Raw genomic sequence first — 19,258 nt, forward strand, 5'->3', positions numbered from 1 at the left:
GATGCCTGCTCTCCTTTCCTCACCCTTTTCCGCTCGCACGCCTTCTTTCACGTCACGCCCACACAAAACGCCCTTTCTTCCAACGAGTTCCCTTGCCGTAGATGATGTTTTCCCAGGAGATTATTTTCCCGAGGCCGATTTCTTCTTCCTGCGTGGCGTTTTCCGGCGTGCTGTCTTAGGCTTCATACATGCCAGCCCCCCTACATCTCCTTCAGCGATGACGCCTGGAACATCATGGTCGTCGCTTCCTCTCCTTATCCGACCGCATCGAAGTTGCATAGTTCCACCACCCTGAGAAAAAAGAGGTGTGCGCGAAACGGGCGTTGTAGGCATTTGTTTTTTCCCATCAGAGAGACCGCAGGACACATGGGGCAGATGTTGCCCCGTAAGCACAACGAACGAAGAACGAGATTAGGGTATAGATTGAGGAAGGCAAGAGAAGAGAAGGGACAGATGAGGCGTCGATCTTTTTACTCTTCCCCAAGAGAAAGATCGCGCTGTTGTACATTTGAATGTGTGGGTATAGAGACGTCGGGATGCTGAATGCATGGGCTATGGGCAACGCTATGTGCCGTCGCTGCTGTCGCCGCTATGAGATCTTATGAGTGGAGGTTATGCTGGGGATGGATGTTGTATTCGATAATTGTGCGCGAAACGTTAAATACCCATATTCCTACTCTTCATATGCGCTCTCTCTGGACTGTGTTCTACAAGTGTAATGCTGGCTAATGGACAACAGATGAAACAGACGTTTACTCTTCTCAAAGAAGCCGTGATATTACATTACTTGCCTCATTCCTCCTTGGCCTCATGTTCTGCTCGCTCTTCCGCTTTCCCCTTTCCAATCCGTCTACGACATACCTTCACGTGTCTGTTGAAGTTGTCTTTTCGTAGAAAGAGCTTGTTGGGTGTAGAGCAGCCGGGGATGGTGCACTGGTATGTTTCATCACTGTCGAGATGCTGTCGGTGCACACTTTTCTTATGACGCTTTAAGTCTGCTGCTAGACCAAACACCCTGTTGTTGCATAGTTCGCATGCATAGCGGCGGTCATGTGCACGGTTGTAGTGGTTGCTAGGGGATGGTCAGATATTGTTTGGTTGAAGTACGGGCTGTTGTTACCTGAGTTCACCTGGTTTTTCGTGTGTCCTGGAACAGATTGGACATTTAAATGGCAGTTTCGCCCCGCCTGCCATATCGCGTGATGTCAGCGCAGGCTCAGGTGCTGATGGCATCGCAGGTATTGTATGTAACGAATTTTCCTCAACATTTGCATCTCCGCCTTCTCGGAAAGGTAATGCTGTCGCGAAATTCGAGACCGTGAACACCTCGAGGAAGTCATTTCGATCGCCGTATAAGATATTGTATCGGTTCGAGGCCCCTTCCCCATTGTCGTTCATACACTGCTGACCCTGTGGGACTTGCCTAGTTGTTTTAGTCCACGCTTGTCAGGCAGGACCAGCGTCAAACTTACTCGTGAGGGACATTTTCTGGTTTCTTTGTAACATCTTCTATTGAACGACCGTCTTCTGAAGTTTGGCTCGAACCTGAGTCCAAAACACTGATTGAGCTGATGGCGTTGTCAATCGACGAAAGTGTGTCCACGATTGATGATGCTGGGACAGTCTCGCTCTCTTCTGGGCGTACCTCGTTCGATGATTCGGCGTATGCTGGAAGTTGAGGCTGTAGTCGCGGTGTTCGCGGCGCGAGATGGGCAAAGATGATTGGGTTAGGCTCGAACTCCACATGCCATGGGTTGACTCCTTGCTCCTTACAGTACTTTATCTGTTCGTGATCGCGTTTACTGCTTTGCGAATCGCTCTCCTGTCGGAAAGGATGTACCGTGATGGGGTGTGCGTTCCTAGACACTTATAATACGGCATCAGTACGTTACTGACTGTACTGATGGTGGGAGGTCTAACATTCGTCATGCGGCAACCTCCTTAGATAGGTGTCATCATCTAGTCCCAATATCTGCTTCGGACTCAACGTGATTTTCTTCTTGTGTCTCGCTGGTCCAGGTAGGGTTTGGTTCCGATTTCGACGCCATTGCTGGAAAAGGTTGCTCACAGATAGAGCCCCTACGGCCAGTACTACCGCAACGATGATTGCAACAAGGCCAATGATCCCTGGATCGACCATGGCGGCTTGGGGAAGTTTCACAACACAGGGAGAATGTTAATGGTGTTCGAGAGAAAGAAAGTAAAGACTGAGGATGCAAGACAAGATTTCAGTCGTATCATTGTTGCACGAGACAACAAGAGGCATACTGGTATCTCTTGGCAAAGTTACACGCCCCATCACATTTGCGCATTGCTACCTGCATCACCGAACCGAGCTTATTATAAATTGTGAATCCAGCCAAACGACGTTGTCACAAATCCAAAGCTCGTTCTTTCCCTTTCCCACATCCCCTATCAGCTCCCATCACTTTCGCCGCTCTCGCCTCACAGCTCCTTACATGTCTCATAAAATTGTCCTTGCGTGGCCACTCCAGATTCGGCGTCTTACAGCCAGGTACCGTACACCAGAATCGCTTGTTGGACCGGAATAAGTCTACATGTACTGTATGTTCATGGCGTTCGAGATCGGCTCGCACTCCGAAAGGACGCAAGCAGATGTCGCAGACGAAGCGGAGATTGTGTTGGCGATTGTAGTGTTTTCTGCAGGGATAGAATTAGTATGGGCTTGGTTAATCATTGAAGGTATTTTAAGGTGGAACAGGCAGGGAGAGTACGTACTTTTGCTGGCCTGGGGTGTTGAACACCTGCCCACAGTCTCGGCAGATGGGTTTGTTGTCTGACGGGGTGAATGGCGTCGCGGGGGAGTCGGCTCCTATAGACGGTGTTGTGATAGCTGTTGAGCCTGGTGAGGGGACCTGTGTGGCTGTGGACGCGAAACTCAAGTATGTCATTGCAGAATCAGGCGTTGACTTGCTGGACTGCGGACTTGCTGTGACATTCGCGGTCCGTGGTGACGACGTTTTGGGCATCAACGCTCGTTGATGGTGACGCCGTCTTTGTCTTGAACGATCGGTATTCGTGCGGTCGTGGTTGTCGAATGGCTCGGTCTTTGCGCTGTTGATCTCTAACCGGCTTAGTTCGCGGCCGGCTTCTCTCTTGCGTGGTGCCAGATTGGGGGTGGATGCTAGAACAAATGCTGGGACAGGGTCTTCTGCTTGTGGTTTGGGACTATAGCTGGAGACTACGTCAAATACCGGTTCCCGATGGATACTGGGACTCCTTGCACTGTCAATTTGCATTTCCATCTCATCGTCTGGATGAGCTTGTGCGAGATCACGACTTAGCGGCGACGTGGCATCTCCTTGTATGGTATTTATGAACGTCTTGTTACCATCAGGCGTTGGGTGGCGCATGTTGAGCTCATTGGGATCAGCCATTTCAGTCTCTGGTAGAGGCAGATCAAAATCAAACGTGACGTGATCGCCGAGCGTTTGCACCTCAGTGTTCGGAGAAAGCGCCTCGATAGATGAAGTCAACTCGGTGAGTAAAGCCGCGTCTGGTTTGTTCGATGGACCCGGAGGTGGTGTTGGAAAAATCACAGGGTTTGGACCAAACTCGACTTCATATGGATCAACATAAGCTTGTTCAGGCTGTTGATTCTGCGGTATGCCCAGTCTGTCGCTATTCCAAATACTTGCAGGAGCAATATATAGGCTTGGTCGGGCTGCATGTATCTTATCAGCGGACGCAGTAGAGTAGCTAGGGCCAAACTTACCTCCGTAAATTGATAATCGTTCCAAGGCAACCCTTGTATTGATACCAAGTATCCGCTCGATGGCACTACGCTTTTCAGACTTTGAGGAGTCAAGTGTCGTTGAAAGCGTCGGCTGAGACGCCGAAGCATTATAAAGGGCTGGGTGTTGGCACCGTAGTGATTCCGAGTAATCAGGTGGTAGGGCAGCCTTAGTGTCTACTAATCTTGGGGCTGCAGGTAGCTCGTGTACGTCGGGTTCAAACTCGGGTGTGTGCTCAGATGTGGGCTCAGACACGATCGAGTTACATTTGAGTTCGTGTCGAACAGTTGTTGATTCAAGCTCGGGTAAGCTTGGCTTCGTCCTCCTCCCCCTTATTCTCTTCCACCAGAATAGCCAGCATGTTGCTCCAATAGCGACGGCAAAGCAAGTGACCAAGACAGTGACGCCAATTACGATTGAAGGGGCGTTGGCCGCAGGTAAGGCTCTTTTGCTCCGAGAAGGCGCATCATGCAGAATTGCGGAGCGGACAGCGAAGGCGATGGGGGCCATGTCGTCTGTGTAAGGATACTCAACAATGAAACATATATTTCGGGGCGGCCAGAGACAGACCATGTCATAACTATAAAGTATGTGGATAGACCATGAGGCTGAGTGAGGCATACTCATACTGCTGAGTTGGAGCCAATCACAGGTGCAGGTCGCACCAACTCGAAGGACCCCATCTTGCACATCATGCAGATGCAGATTGCCCTCATGAAGTCAGGATAGATGATATCTCTCCTGTCTTCTATTGGCACACATCGTGAGAGGCGGCATATGCACGTCTCCGCTTTGAACGGTTGCCCTATGATATAGTTCCGGAGACGCGCAATGCCTAAGTATAGCCATATTAATGGCACTCGCCAAACTGGGCGAGTATGTTCACTGTTACGCCTCTGATAGAACATGAGACTGTGATTGATTCAAATTTGAGTCCTTCAACTACACTCGGTATGCCTCATCAGACCGGATGCGTGTCTTGTTCAGTACTCGACTCGTAGTTCTCGGTGCAAATGTCGTCCTTGTGACTTTCCAAACTCAAGTTCTCGTTGGATTTGCTGTAGCGATGGTCCTCTCACAACGCTGCACATGTCGTGTGAAGTTATCTTTCCGGGCGTATGTCTTTCCCGGAGTCGTACACTCAATGTTTGGGCATCGAAATAGTTTCGTGGGAATGGCGTGCGTATCAAATCGGTGGACGTTATTTTTGTGCCGTTGGAGGTCCGCTCGTAATCCAAATCTTGAGCTGCAGATTGTGCAAGGGTATCGGAGGTTATGTTTACGATTTTGATGGTTTCTGACAAGACTCTTGTTAGCATGTATGTCACGATTGCTTGTGCATCTAGACCACGTACCTCCTCAAGCCTGGTGTTCGAAAGCTAAGGTGGCATAGAGGGCAAGGGAACGTTGTATCAGTGCTTGTTTCGGTTGATATCGAGGGAGACACTAAAGCTTCCACTGGCTTCGACACGCTGGGCAGTAATGAAAGTGGTAATGCTTGCGAAGCAAGATCCATCGCGCCGCGGTCCGTCCAGACATGGGAATCAAATGACAAGGTGGCTGTGATGTCATTGTCGAAGTCTTTCGAGGACTGATTCACTGGTATAATCGCAGCAAAGTTGATGAGTTCGACCGTTCCAAGCTTGTCTAAGCACCGTTCTTTACCTTTGAACAGCGAGAATTCTTCAGACGTTACTGTGACAGGTGATATTGATTCTACTGAGAGCTCTGATGTACTAGAGCCCAGCGAATGTATCGTGTCATCCGAAGACTCAGTCATGTTGGGATGAAGTGTCAATAAGGTGCCTGGATCGAGTGTTGTAGGAGTTGCGCATGGGGCCGGGGGATCGTCGAGGCTGATCACATGTGAGGCACTCATCCCAATACAGTCCCCTGGCGTTGACTGCATCTCTGAACCCGAAGCGCATGCTGTGCTATCATCCATATTCTGTGCCGATGTGACTTTTACTGAAGATGACAAGTGACAGAATATAACCGGATTGGGCTGGTGCTCCACATCCCACGGATTGACACAGACAGCATTATCAAAATCACACCTCCGGAAGGTAGACAGTTCTGTAAATTCGCCTTCCGCAGTCTTTGTTACGATCGCGCGGCTTTGCCTCGGTCTGATAAAGGCAAAGCAATCGACAGTATCTTCACCATCGGATCGTGGTGAGTGCAATTCCGCTGACGTGCTTTCTGACGCACAATGATTGTGGGTGAATCTATCAGGCCTGAAGTCCTGAAGCCAGCTTTTAGAGCATTCAGTTGATTGTAGAGTCTCGGGTGAGTCTCCAGTTCCGAGGAATGGCGGTTTAGAGCCAGACCCTACACTTGCTGGAGCTGCGGTCAGCCATGGTGCTTTACCTAAAGTTATGTCAGTCTCACGTGCCTGAGCTCAGCCAGATATTTGGTGCACTTACGATCATGCGACGTTATATCGTTCAAGTACGAAGCATCGTCGGTGCCAAGAATGCGCTTCGCATCTACCACGACCGGTTTCACATCCTCGGTAGATGTCTGGCGTGTTGATGTGTACGCTTCGCGATTTCGTTGAGCAATCATGAATGATGACCCTAGCGGACGACATTCTATTGGACCAGGCTGGAGTTCTGATTTCGAATCATCATAATGAGCCGCATCCTGCAAGTCCGGCGCCTGAAGACCCCGTTCGCGACCAGCCGTGTAAAGATCCTTTGCGCGGGCATGGCCTTTCTCAGCCTTGTCTACAACCGAAGTTGATAGATGTTTTGCTCTGGTGAAGATACGGCTTCCAAGCAGACAAATCCAAACGATGGGGACGAGGAGGATAAGCAGACCGAAGATGCTTCCTATCACGATTCCCGCGATTGCGCCATCGCTGAGACCATTTCCAGTAGCGGCGCGTGGCTGAGGAGAAGTCGACGAATGGATGTTCCTCGGTAAATTGGACATGGTGTACAGAGGCTGATAGATGGTGTTTGGGCTAGGAACGTCTGTGAAGCGTCCTTACAGTGTTGTGCTTATAACAACCACGACGGAAGCTGGAGGCATAGTAACGGAGTTCTATACGTCCACCTTAGCGACCGGAAAGTTACTATCTGCAGGAAGATTCTGCGATACGTTTGAGACGATATGGGAAGGTCTGCATGCGGCATGACACAAGGCTGAGAAGAGCTGGAGGCATACTGATTCCGTCAGGGCTTGCCATTGGACAATCCACATATTGCCGCCATCCTTCAGCCTCGTGGTATCTGAACGCGGCCTTGAAGCGCTAAGCGTGCCTCTAGTATGCTTCGACAAATTGGCCAACCTTTGTTGCTATGCATCGTGCCTTCTGGGTTCGTAGTTGATAGGACGGAAGACCGCGACTGAACGGGTGACAGCAGGATACCTAGGTATGGATTGGCAACAGCATCGTCGGCTGTGTTAAGAAGCGAGCGGGCACTACAACAGATGCCGGGTAAATGTCGCTGATTTGATTCGTGCCGCAGAGGTACCAGATACACAGAATACCACTCTGGCATCCGGAAGGCGGGAGATCGATGACTAACCCCGCTAGCTGCTTCCGGTCGAAACTAAGCCGCATTGTCTCAACCTTGGAAGTCACATTGCAGGTCGAAGCTGAGAGGAAGGAACTAATCGTTGGGTATCGAATATGAACGCCGTCTTTTCACGCGGCTCTCCATAACACGAGCGCAAACTCCTACCACCTAGCAAGAAAACCAATAAAGCAGCAAGCCATCAAGCTCCTATTTTTTCAAAGTCTCAGTTTCCAAGACCTGAACTTCCAAGGCCTGAGTTTCCAAGGCCTCTACCTAATGAGGCTTGATGCTGGACCTGGCGAGCCACAAGGCCACGCTCTCCTTTGCGACTTCACTGCCCCATACGCCATCAGCTCCGCCTCGTCGCCATTCCTCGCCAGACACGTCTTCGCCGCCACCTCGTGTGGCCTCGCCGAGTAGCACTTCCAGGTCGCGCTTCTGGCTGGACAACCAGCGCTTGAAAAAGGCCACGGGGTCCTTGGACATGCTGGTGAAGAAGGCGTGTTTCGCCTTCGACTGTCCGATTGCACCCATCAACAGCACGAGCTGCTCGTCAATCTTCTGGATCTCTTGCAGGGTCTGTATGCTATCTGGTCGGCGGAGGATGTCTTGGAACAGCGGCTGCATCGGGTCCTCGAGTGCTACCTGGACGTCGTACACAGTCGGTTCGGAGGGGGTCTTGCCAGAGTCGGCAGCGGGCGAGATGTAATCCTTGTCCACACGGATCGTATATTGTAGTTGGATTGGTGGGAGAGTCGTGAGGTGTTGCTTGATGAGTTGGGGCAGGTTCGGGAAGAAGAAGTGGTCCTGGCCACCGAACAGGGCCTTCAGCCTCGCGTCGCACGCAAACTTGCGCTCGTCGTCTTCTTGTTGTAGGTGTTGCGACCTCGCGTATTCCCAGATGCCCATGAGGACACCAGCGCGATCCTCCTCATCGGTGTCAAGCAGCTCGGCGAGAGGTTTGCTCAGGCGAAAGACCTCGGGGTTTTGGTACCGCTGTAGGTTGATCGTGATGTTGATGTTCTCGTCGCCCTTGCGCTCGAACTCGAGTTCGCTGAAGTTGGCTTCCTTCGCAGTGGGGTTCTCGGGTCGTTTCCATTCGATTTGCGTGAAATTGTCAGGTTGTAAGCTCTTGGCGCGGTCGAAATCGATGTTGATGGACGTGAAGTAGTGTGAGAACTGCTTGGGCTTCGCGGCTGGCTTTTTCTCGGCTCCGTCTTCATCCCTAGATGCTAGTCAGTTTTGCTGTACGTGGTAAAATCCGACCGACAGGCGCTCGAACTGGCGCCGGCGCAAGTAAAAGGTCGACATACATAGCATCGGCGTCCTTCTCCTCGTCCTCATCCTCCTCGAGGCCTTCGTCGCCGTCCTCGTCGAGCAGGCGGCCTTGGATCTTAACGCGGTATGTCGCGTTGTTCTCGCCGTCAAAATCGAAAGCGTCTGCGTCGAGGCCGGTGCTCTGCCAAGGCTGGTTCTCGGCGGTGTTTGATATCCATATGCGCATGGTGCCGTAGCGCGATGCGCGCGAATGGTGTTTTGAGTCCATGACATCCAGCTTCTTGCGCATCATGGTCGCATCCAGCGTGCGCTCGACCTCGCGCAATTCCTTGTAGCGGGCTACGGCGTCGCCGATGCACACGTCTTCCACGCCCTCGGCAATGTTCTTATCGGTCGGGTTCTTCGCGATTCGGCGCATCTTCTCGCGGCGTTCAGCTTCGGCGCGCTGCGAAGCCTGCATGTTGGCGTTGTTGTACTGCGGTTGCGCAGCCGGGTGCGCAGCGTGGACAATGGGGCCTGGGTTGCGAAACAAGTGAGCGAGGTCGTTCCTACTAATCATCGTCTTTTACGGAAGGTATGCGCAGGCGGTCGGTGCGATGGGGCGTGTTGGGGAAGCTGTGGTTGGCAATGGGTACTTACCTGGTCGCCGGGATGGCGTAGCTGCATTGTGCTGTTGCGGATAATTATATCCCCGTGCCTGATAGTTCGGTTGCATGGTGCAAAGTGTGCGAAAATGAACGGCAGCGAAGTTCGCGATGAAAGCGCGTCAGTGGAGATGGAAGGTGGATAGGATGGTAACTTCTTCGAGACGCGTCGAGGTTAGGTACGACTACGTGCATGCACGGATACTCTAGCTCCCCCTATAGGCCATGCGGGGCATCACCCCCACCCAGCCCTCGACTGCACAAGCTTTTCCATCTACTTCCAGCCTCATCGACATCAGGGACCCGCGTGTGATGTAAAATAGCAGCCTTCAAGAGGTGCTTCTCGCTGCTATTGGGGCCCCGTCTCATTCACTGCTTCAGCATCCGTCTTGGCACTCGTTGACGCTCGTTCAGTGAAGCGATCTAGTATCCTCCAAGTTTATCTAAGCGTCATTATCGCTGTCCCCTGTTCTTCTTCTTCCTTTCTTTTTCTCCCATCTGCACCTAACAGGCAAGACCAGTCGACACCCAGCGCTCTAGTCTTTGGCGTGAGTGAAGAGAAGGAAAGCATGGAGGACCAAACGTCCAAGAACCCTCTCAGAAGAATTACCAACGTGCGTATACCAGATAAACCGTCGTCGACACTCTGGGACATCACGATCAACGATGGGAGAATTGCTTCGGTAGACAGCCATGTCAAGGACTCGGACGGGCGCAGTGAAGACACGCTAGATGGAGGCAACCGTCTCATAGCGCCATCGCTTTGTCATGCCCACATCCACCTTGACAAGTGCTTCCTCCTACAAGACCCCAAATTCAGCGACTTACAGATCGAGAGCGGCGACTTCACGGAAGCCATGTCGATGACAGGTGAGGCCAAGTCAAGGTTTGAGGAAAATGATCTCCTGAGGAGGGGCGCGCGTCTTATCGAAGAGAGCATCCAACATGGTGTGACCGCTATGCGGGCGTTTGTAGAAGTGGATGGGGTGGTGCACACGAAATGTTTGGACGCAGGTCTCAAGCTGAAAGAAATGTTCAAGGATCGCTGTGAAGTGCAAATCTGCGCGTTCGCCCAGCTCCCGCTATTCTCTGGCCAAGACGGGGGTGAGGAAGTAAGGAAGCTGATGGCCAGTGCTGCCTCGTTGGAGAAGGTGGCTGTTCTCGGAAGCACACCATATGTTGAGGATGATGAACAAAAGTCCAAGGATAACGTGAAATGGATCACGCAGTTAGCACTCAAATACCAGAAGCATCTAGATCTCCATCTTGACTACTTCCTGGAAGAAGACAAGAAGCCACTGGTCTGGGATACCCTGGACATGTTCAAAGAGCTCAAATGGAACGAAAAGGCGGGAGACAGGCAAATTACGCTAGGACATTGCACCAGATTGACGAGATTTCGGAACGACGAGTGGACGCATCTAAGACAGGAAGTAGGCGACCTGCCAATTTCTTTCGTAGGCCTGCCGACTTCCGACCTGTTCATGATGCGAACACCAGAGAATGTGCGCGGGACTCTGCCTGTCGTTGAACTCATCAACGAGTACGGGTTCAATGCTGCCATTGCCGTTAATAACGTGGGCAACGCGTTCACACCGTACGGGAACTGCGATCCTCTGGTAAGACATCTCGCCTTAATGCTCATACAGAAATGTCGCTGAAACTGTGACTAGAGCATTGCATCACTAGGTGTCGGTCTTTACCAAGCTGGTACAAAGAAAGACGCTGAACTCCTATATGTAAGCAGCCGTTCAACACCCCGTTTGCTCATGCTAACCATGCAGGAAACCGTATCTACACGGGCAAAGACCGCTATTGGCTGCGATTCGACGTCTCTCGCCCTAAAGCCGGGCCAGCCTGCCGACTTTGTGTTGTTCGACCGAATGGACAGTGGCTGGCACTGCAGAAAGAGCGTGGTAGAGGTGGTGTATGATGCCGGGAATGCTCGCCAAACGGTTTTCGGAGGCCGGTTGATTGCATCGAAAGATACGCGAACGTAATGTATGAGGGCTCTTCAGTGATGCTGAATGAGTTGGTGACACTGGAGGGGAATTTCTAGGATGCGACCTCATACCGAGTGTCTCAAACGTACGTATGAAAACTTCACCCACTCCGCGCTTTTTAGTCTGAGCATATGCCTGTCGCTTTTTATCAGCTGCCTTAGATTGAATCGTTGAGTAGGAGTGCAATATTCTTCCGCAGTCATCGCGACTTCCCTCAGATGCAACAGTCGTCCCAATGGGGCCTAGGAGACCCTGCTTGTGACACAGTATGTGCAAACAACCCGCGAAGACTCCTAACCGCGCACGTCCACTCACTATACAAACGAGCGATTTTGCGTTTCCGCGCCCGCGAGACCGAAAAGCGGTGGACGACACGCGCTCACGTGTTTCATCTTCACTTCACCGGAAGGTGCAATCGCTGCTAACAGACCAGACTCGGCTATTTGAGGACCGAGCGTCTGTACCACGAGGCTCCAGCACCCATCAATTCTGCAAATATCTCGCATCAACGCCGGTATTGAGATTGGACTGAAGGTTGTGGCCAAGAGATAGTGACCGTGCTGCCGCCTGGACGAACGTCATGGAAGCTCTCGACAGCGACAACATGCTCAATATTGCGCAGCAATCGCGACACCCAACCGAAATGATCCACTCCGGAACGATCAACGGCAGACACGAGCACGTGATTCGTGGTCATCAACCGACTATCGGGCAGGTCGTTTACATATTCCTGGACAACATCAAGGTGCGTCGTTGCTTTTGCACTTATCTTAGACCCTGCACCCTATACAAGAGAAAAGCTAAACACCTAGGAGCCTACGTTGCTGTTAAGCTACTAACTTTATAAGTTTTTATCTTAATGTAGGCTCTAGGGTATTTAGTTTTTCCTTTAAATAGGGTGCATTCCCGTAGCATCTGAGACTGACTATCGAAGCTCCGATTCGGTGAACATTCGACTGAGGTCATCAGCATCTTGAACATCCTTGGTACATTCCGAGCTGGAGAGATGTCGAAGAAAGACACACTCGTTGCGATCAGGAACACGCTCGGAGATCATGCAGACCTCAAGCAAGATCTTCTGAATATCCTGTTTCACAGAGAGGCCGACTGGGGTAAGTTTTGACTATACGAAATGCATGTGAGACATATACTGACGTCGTGCGTCTACCTCCAGGCGTGGGCGACTTCGACTTTGGGTTCCGCCAGCCTCTCGAACAACCCAGCCCTAGCCCTCAATTCCTGCAGCCGACTCATCAGCCTCAGATGCGCTTACCCCGAATCTCTCCACTATGGCACGAGGATGATCATACCTACTATAGCCAGCCTTGGTCTTCTGTCACCAACGGTCCGATGCTCGACCATGCGCAGTCTCCCACCGGCAATCACTTCAATTCGCCAGCAATCTCTTACCAAACCCAACTGTCTCCAGCTCTCTCGCCAAGGAAGGGAAAGACTGCCACCGCTAGCCCATCTGTGCTTGGAGTACCCGTCGCTGTACCCATCGGCCAGCCCATCGACGAGATGCCCCCTCCATCAAAGAAACGCCGTCGTCGTCAAAGCTCAACAATCCAGGCTAAGACGAAGGAGGAACCAAGAGAAGAATATGCCGAGATCGCTGATCGACTCTCAGACCCAACCCAGCCGGAAAAGAAGATCAGAGAGGCAAACACCATGTCGCAAGGAACAGGAGGGCCATACATTCACAGTCTGTGCGGCAAGGGATTTTCCGGCAGGTCAAAGGTCAAGAAACACCACTGGGGTAAGAAGCTTGATGATCTGGAGACAACTAGCGGTTGTTGGGCGAAGAACAACAAGCCATACGTGAGCTGGAACGAGCATCCGAGCTGCAGAGAGGGCGTGGCACAACGAAAGCCTTCATCGGCCGTTCTGAAACCGAAAACGTTGACCCAAGAAGCCCCATTGGTGCCTTCGATGGTACCTACCTCTGGAGACCGCAACCATTCTTTTGCCGACACTTCGCGGTCCCGCCAAGAGAGGGAGCAGCCTATCGAACACATGAGCTCTTATCATTCTCATCGGCTGCCTACTCGATCAAGTTTCGACGACCTGCTCACTGCTGTCAACGTCGCATCCGAGATCGACGCGCCACGACCGCAAGGACGCATCGACTCAGTGGTCTCTCATCTCGATGCTCAGGCAGCCGCTGCTGAACAGAACAGGCAGTACATCACCAACTGGCAGGATGCTTCAGATGATCGCCGTGAGGAGTCTCTTGCATACGGTCGCCAGTACCCATACACGACACAGGGACTTGGCCTTCGAGGTGTTCACGTGCCAGTACACATGGCTTTGCCGGTTCTTGATGGATCACACCAGTACCCTCCTCCCTCACGTTCTTTCGCCGATTCACACTGGAATAACGGCAACGAGTTGGAGTTCGACGGTTCGAGGCGACAGTATGCAGCTCTCGGATCGCCGTTCTCGCCTGGTGCAGATGCGGAATACCGTTGAATCTAGCCGGGGAGCCAGTTTGCGCGTTTTACTGGGACGAAAACGGAGACGGTTGTATGGAAAATGACTGTAAGCGTCAGCGAAAATGAAGCAGAATTCATCGAGTGTAGTAGTGATTGGAGCTGCAGAAAGAGTGTACGATTATAATCAACGAGAATACCCGACTCATGTATGTAGCGGTTGTTCGTAGAACAACAGAACATGGCGCGATCTAATCTAATGTCTTCCGAAATCATGTTGTATCTGTATGATCAGGGCGTGATGATGAATGACGAGCTGCTTCGTAAAATGATGCAAATGGCGGTGTCATTGCTGCATGCAGTATACCATCCCGACCTTGCATACACGACATGTGGCGTGGTTCAAGCTTCCGCCTCAACGGGTAAGCTCATCGGCAGGGATACTTCACCCCAGCCGCTCTCCGCGTAAACAACAAGCCATCTCCACGTTCTTCTGCCTGTGAAGGGGGCGCGTTTAGTTTTTTCCGCTATTTTCCGCGAATGGCGACTTTTGCCGGTGCCTTTTACTAGACTAATCCTTGTCAAGTGAGATTGTGTAGTCGCGCTGCTGGGAGCTATGACGACCGAGGCTTCGAGCTTGCGACGGAGCTGGATGCCTCACGGTGCAACACGAACGAAGAACAACTGCAATTGAGAGCGACAACCTTGTGCGACAGCTGATCATCACGCTCCATGGCACAGATGTGACTAGTATGCAGCTTCTGTGAGCTTACGCGGGCCGATTTCGTCATAGCCGCGTTCCTGGGGAAATTGACATGGCCTTCCTGCGGGGAAGAAGCGCACGTTCGCTACCCTCGAGCGGCGACCCGCACTTTCCCCAGTACGAGCCCATTAGCACCATAAACCCGGAGGCTGGAGAAGTGAGAATATGCGGGATGGATCCTAGTCACAGGATCGTGGAACGGTAATTACGCCGGTAGCCTGTTCGTCTATAGCAGTATATAATAACCCTCCGCCGTTCAACCCCGTACTCTTCTCCACACCACATCACATCACCTCCACTTCTCAACTCGATCGAGCTTGGCAAGTCACGATGCGGTTCTCAAGTGCACTCCCCCTCTTTGCTGCGACTGCCCTCGCGCAGTACAGCACCCCACCGACTAACTCGAGCTCGTCCGGACCTGACAAGGACGGCAAGTACGAGATCTCGTCTGAGGGCATTCGCGGTCACTTCATCCCATATGGCGCGTCCGTCTCCAACTTGTTCGTCATGGGCAAAGACGGTGTTGAGCGCGACATTGTCCTCGGCTTCGACAACGCGACTGCTTACGAAGGCGAGGTTCACCCCCATTTGGGTGGTGTGCCAGGCCGCTACGCCAATCGCATTCGGAACTCTACCTTTTCCATCGATGGCGAGCAGTTCTTCATCGAGCCCAACGAGAATAACAACAACAACACCCTGCACGGTGGACCAGATGGATGGGATTACCGCAACTTTACTGTTGTGGCGCATACCGAAGACTCCATCACCTTCTCTATTGTCGATCCCGACGGCAAGGAGGGCTTCCCCGGTGAGGTCGTGAGCTACGTTACCTACACCATGACCCCAAACACCTGGAACATCAAGATCGTGGCGCTTGCTACCACCAAGAAGACACCCATCATGCTGACTTCTCACGTAAGTAAATTGCTTTTTGATGCATATTGCAATGCTAATAAGCGTAGACCTACTGGAACTTGGACGGATTCGGTAACCCCGAAGATGAGACTATCTTCAACCACACTTTCCACATCCCATACTCTGGCCAGCGCATGGATGTAGATGCCATTCTTATCCCCACCGGTACAATTCTTCCCAACGAGCAATACTCTGTCAACGACTTTTGGTCGGCGCCCAAGCAGATTGGTGCTAACCAGACTGCGCCCGAGCTTCTCGGCAACTGCGGAACTAACTGCACCGGTTACGACAACTGCTACCTCGTCAACCGCGACGAAGCCGAGGCTCTCGACTGGCGCAACTCTGGACCTGTCGCTTCTCTGTGGAGCGAGTGGTCCGGCATCAAGCTCGACGTCTACTCTGACCAAGCCGCGTACCAGATGTACAGCTGCCCCGGTCAAGATGGTATGTAAAACCCGCAAAATTCCCGTAAAACCGCTAACAAAATGTCAGGTACTCTGCCTATCAAGTCTACCCAAGGTGCTGAGGGAAGCAGCGGCTACGTCCCCAAGTACGGCTGCGTCGTCATGGAGGTTCAAGACTGGATTGACGCCATCAACCACCCCGAATGGAGGCGCGAGAAGGAGCAGATCTTCGGTCCTTCCAGCGGAGCTTACACGCTCGAGGCCCAGTACGTGTTCTCTACTACTGAGTAGATTACGCACTATTGTGACGAATGAGCGGAGCCTTGGATAAGGCGACATGATACCACGTGCGATAGTATAATTAGGCACCTTTTGAGGATGTCGTAATGGTAATCGAGGTTGATTCCTACTTCACGTCGAGTTTCTACTTTGCTTTGTTTGTTGTGATACTCCTTTTCGTCGGTCACCATGGATATGCAGTCGCCTGGATTTGCGGTCACCTTGGAGTTGCGGTCACTATGGAGTTGCCGTCACCGCGGATTCGATGCCGTCGTCGTTGCCTACGTCCCTGTCCATCTCGCCGACTGCTCCTTCCTTTACACCTTTACCCTCACCAAACAACTCGCCATCTTGAGAGCGAGAACTTGCTATCCAAAGACAACCCCAAGGGGTCGTCTATACGACTCTAGCAAGCAAGCTGCTCGATCCCATCCCCTTCACCTTCACCATGGCTGGCGGCCACAAGAACCGCAGCAAGAACCGCCGCAAAAACAAGAACAAAGGCAACGCCAAAGAGGCCACCGAAGAAGGCCCCAAAGCCAGCGATGAGGGTAAGGCAGAGAGCTCACAGCTGCCCGCACCCACTAACCTCAAGTCCCCCATTGACCTCCCCGAGCTCGACACGCCTAACACTACTTCATCCCTGAACTTCGCATTGCGCAAATTTACACCTCAACTGAGCACGACTGACAAAGAGAAAGTGGGCAATGAAATAGGTCCTCAGACACCAGTTGTGAACCCAGCTCCACCTCGATCTGGCTTCGATGACTGGACTTCACCAGAGCCTGACGTTCACAACAAGCCCGAGCCCGGTCCCTCTCAATCACGAAAGAGCAAGACGACTCGCGCATTGGGTCTCGCTCGAGCAACTGACGCAGCGAAGAGGCTGCACCGCGTCTTGGGCATAGCACCACCAGAGCCGTTCGTTATGCCGCCTGACATGCCGGAGGGTCTAAAGGAAGAGTTCGAGGCTGGATTGGAGGAGTATGGACTCGATAAAAAGATGCAGAATATGGGGTTAGATGTGCTGAGTCAGGCGGCGGGTATGCAAAAGCCTCTACCGGATAAGCCGCTGTTCCCTTCTCCTCAAGTTGAGGCAGAGACTTGGGATGAAGGAAAGGGCAAGGGCAAAGGTAAGGAGCCCATGTCTACTCCAACAGCCAAGGGTAAGCAGCCCATGGCACCTATTCAAGCTACCGTCGCCATCCAAGCCCCATCAGGAGTAGAGCCTTCGTCAGCCAAGAAGCGTATGTCGCCTCCAGGTGGCGATGAGGCCCCCGGTCCGGCACCCAAAGGTTCCCGTGTAGACGGTACAACCGGCCTACCAACCCTTCCTGAGTCATCTTCATGGGATATCGATTTCCCCGGCTATACTCCCGCGCTCCTCACCATCCTCCTGAACTGGTCCTTCACAGTACAGTCATTCTACCGGCGCCTCCCAAACCCTAAGGCATTCCGTGCCCATGCCTCATTTCCCTTCCCCGTCACCGCTCCGATCTATAACCACCTCATCTCCGTCGGCTTTTACGACACCAGCGTCGTTCCCCACAAGGAGATCAGGTTCTTGGGTCCAGGTGACGCGGCTGAGATCGCCTACGCAGAGGTCGACGTATTCCGTGGCAAGGATGAACGCGCTGCTTTCGAGGAGCAAGAGCAAAAGCATACGAAGCTCGAGGAAATGAAGAAGAAGCTGAAGCTTGGACGCGGGTACCGTGGGCCGGGAGGAGAGGCGACTCGATCCCAGGACCAGTATCATCTTGCCATCCATGGAGAGGGACGATGGGCGTATGTCCTGATCAAGGGTCACCCCACCTCGCCTGAGGACATCGCGCCGCCGCATATCATGCTCGCGTGGCACATCTCCGCCGTCACCAATGTGTCGAGTTGCCTGCACACTGTCTTTCCCGAGAAGGATACTCCCGCTCCTGGTGACCAGCCCATGACTCCGACATCTTCTAAGCAGCCACTGAGGCCCTTTGCTTCCCTACAGAATCTCGTGAGCGGAAGCCGTGGCCAGAAGCATCTCCATCGCGAGATCCGCTCAGCCTCGAGCACTTCGGAGCTACCTCAGGTGGATGCATCGAGCATTGAGCCGCAAGAGGGTGCGCTGACGTTGAAGAGGACGGTCGCCAAGATGGAGAATGCTGGGAGTATACCCCTTGTTGAGGGCTTCCGGGTTGACGTTGGGCAGTTCAAGGGATGGCTGGATGCTGTAGGCAAGGGAACAGGCAAGCTCATTGTTTGGAGGAAGTAGTAGTCTACTACTCTACCATCCATGCGCCGGTTGCCTAATATGTGGCATCAGTGGCTTGCAGTACGAGTGGGCGAAGGATTGAAGTTGGGTTGGCCGTTCGGAACAGATGCTTCTAGCGAGAACAGTGTGTGAACTTGCTCTCGATTGATACAGCAATCGCTTGAAGCTAGTCATCGTTCTGTCTTGGGGACTCCGTTCTAACTACACACTATTAGCTAAGACCACCCAAGGCATGGAATTTACTTCTGCCCCAAAAATACCCAAAAGGCGTCGCAATCGTGAAGCTCTTGAGGCCATCAGATTGATAAAAATTGATGCAGTTCGCTTACATTAAAGTGCGGCGTGTCATTGCGACACATGGTGGTCCCTTATCCAATGATTCACGTGTTTCCTGAGCCGATACAACACGGCCTCTTCGTCCATCGTAGGCAGGCCACTTTCATCAAGTCGCCTGTTAACGTCTTCCGCGAGTTCCATTCGAACATCTTCGGGAATATCCATCCAGTAGCGGAGTCCTTTTCTGGGAATCTTTTCCATGTTTGCATTGACCGCCTCGCGAAGTACTTTCTGGGAAGTGGATTAGAACATGTGACAACGCTCCGTGTCACCGAGCGAATGCATGACATTGTACTTACATAAGGGAAAGATCTTTGAGCTACCTTCTCCCAGGCTTCGTACTGATCTGCGACTGTTATCGGTTAGCATCGATAAGCGTCATGTGCGCCGAGTATGCATACAGCGCTGATAGTGGCGCAGCTCTGGCAGAACCTTTGAAACACGCCACTCGATCCCTTCATCGTCTACAGGTGGAAGCCCTTCTTTCACTACAGACTCTCTGATCGTTTGAATCAGATATTCCTTCTCTTTTGTAGTGAGCTCGGTCAATGTGGAGCGTGTGAAGTCTTTGCAAACTGCGAGTGAGACACGCTGCGAGAAAGTCAGCACTATGAGCGCGTCGCGACAACTGATTGAGCAAGATTTGTACCAGGAAGATTGGCCATTGT

General features: G+C 52.3%; 5 protein-coding genes across 5 annotated transcripts; 4 read left to right on the plus strand and 1 right to left on the minus strand.

Annotated features, from left to right (window-relative positions):
* Positions 1-7,555: 7,555 nt before the first annotated feature.
* J4E79_005552 (uncharacterized protein) lies at positions 7,556-9,226 on the minus strand (the record flags this gene model as incomplete). Its single annotated transcript, XM_049354430.1, has 3 exons — positions 7,556-8,507; positions 8,596-9,122; positions 9,200-9,226. The coding sequence occupies 3 exons, from the start codon at positions 9,224-9,226 to the stop codon at positions 7,556-7,558; spliced, it is 1,506 nt and encodes a 501-aa protein (XP_049211295.1).
* A 547-nt stretch (positions 9,227-9,773) lies between these two features.
* On the plus strand, positions 9,774-10,865 carry J4E79_005553 (uncharacterized protein; the record flags this gene model as incomplete). Its single annotated transcript, XM_049354431.1, has 1 exon — positions 9,774-10,865. The coding sequence occupies one exon, from the start codon at positions 9,774-9,776 to the stop codon at positions 10,863-10,865; it is 1,092 nt and encodes a 363-aa protein (XP_049211296.1).
* A 922-nt stretch (positions 10,866-11,787) lies between these two features.
* On the plus strand, positions 11,788-13,679 carry J4E79_005554 (uncharacterized protein; the record flags this gene model as incomplete). Its single annotated transcript, XM_049354432.1, has 3 exons — positions 11,788-11,952; positions 12,142-12,319; positions 12,382-13,679. 3 exons carry the CDS (start codon positions 11,788-11,790, stop codon positions 13,677-13,679), a joined length of 1,641 nt encoding a protein of 546 aa, XP_049211297.1.
* Positions 13,680-14,732: 1,053 nt separating this feature from the next.
* J4E79_005555 (uncharacterized protein) lies at positions 14,733-16,012 on the plus strand (the record flags this gene model as incomplete). Its single annotated transcript, XM_049354433.1, has 3 exons — positions 14,733-15,317; positions 15,365-15,761; positions 15,810-16,012. 3 exons carry the CDS (start codon positions 14,733-14,735, stop codon positions 16,010-16,012), a joined length of 1,185 nt encoding a protein of 394 aa, XP_049211298.1.
* Positions 16,013-16,448: 436 nt separating this feature from the next.
* On the plus strand, positions 16,449-18,254 carry J4E79_005556 (uncharacterized protein; the record flags this gene model as incomplete). Its single annotated transcript, XM_049354434.1, has 1 exon — positions 16,449-18,254. The coding sequence occupies one exon, from the start codon at positions 16,449-16,451 to the stop codon at positions 18,252-18,254; it is 1,806 nt and encodes a 601-aa protein (XP_049211299.1).
* Between the last annotated feature and the right edge of the window lie 1,004 nt (positions 18,255-19,258).

The sequence above is a fragment of the Alternaria viburni genome, assembly GCF_023758015.1.
Source record: "Alternaria viburni strain BMP 2772 chromosome Unknown scaffold_10, whole genome shotgun sequence".
NCBI classification, from domain to species: Eukaryota; Fungi; Ascomycota; class Dothideomycetes; order Pleosporales; family Pleosporaceae; genus Alternaria; species Alternaria viburni.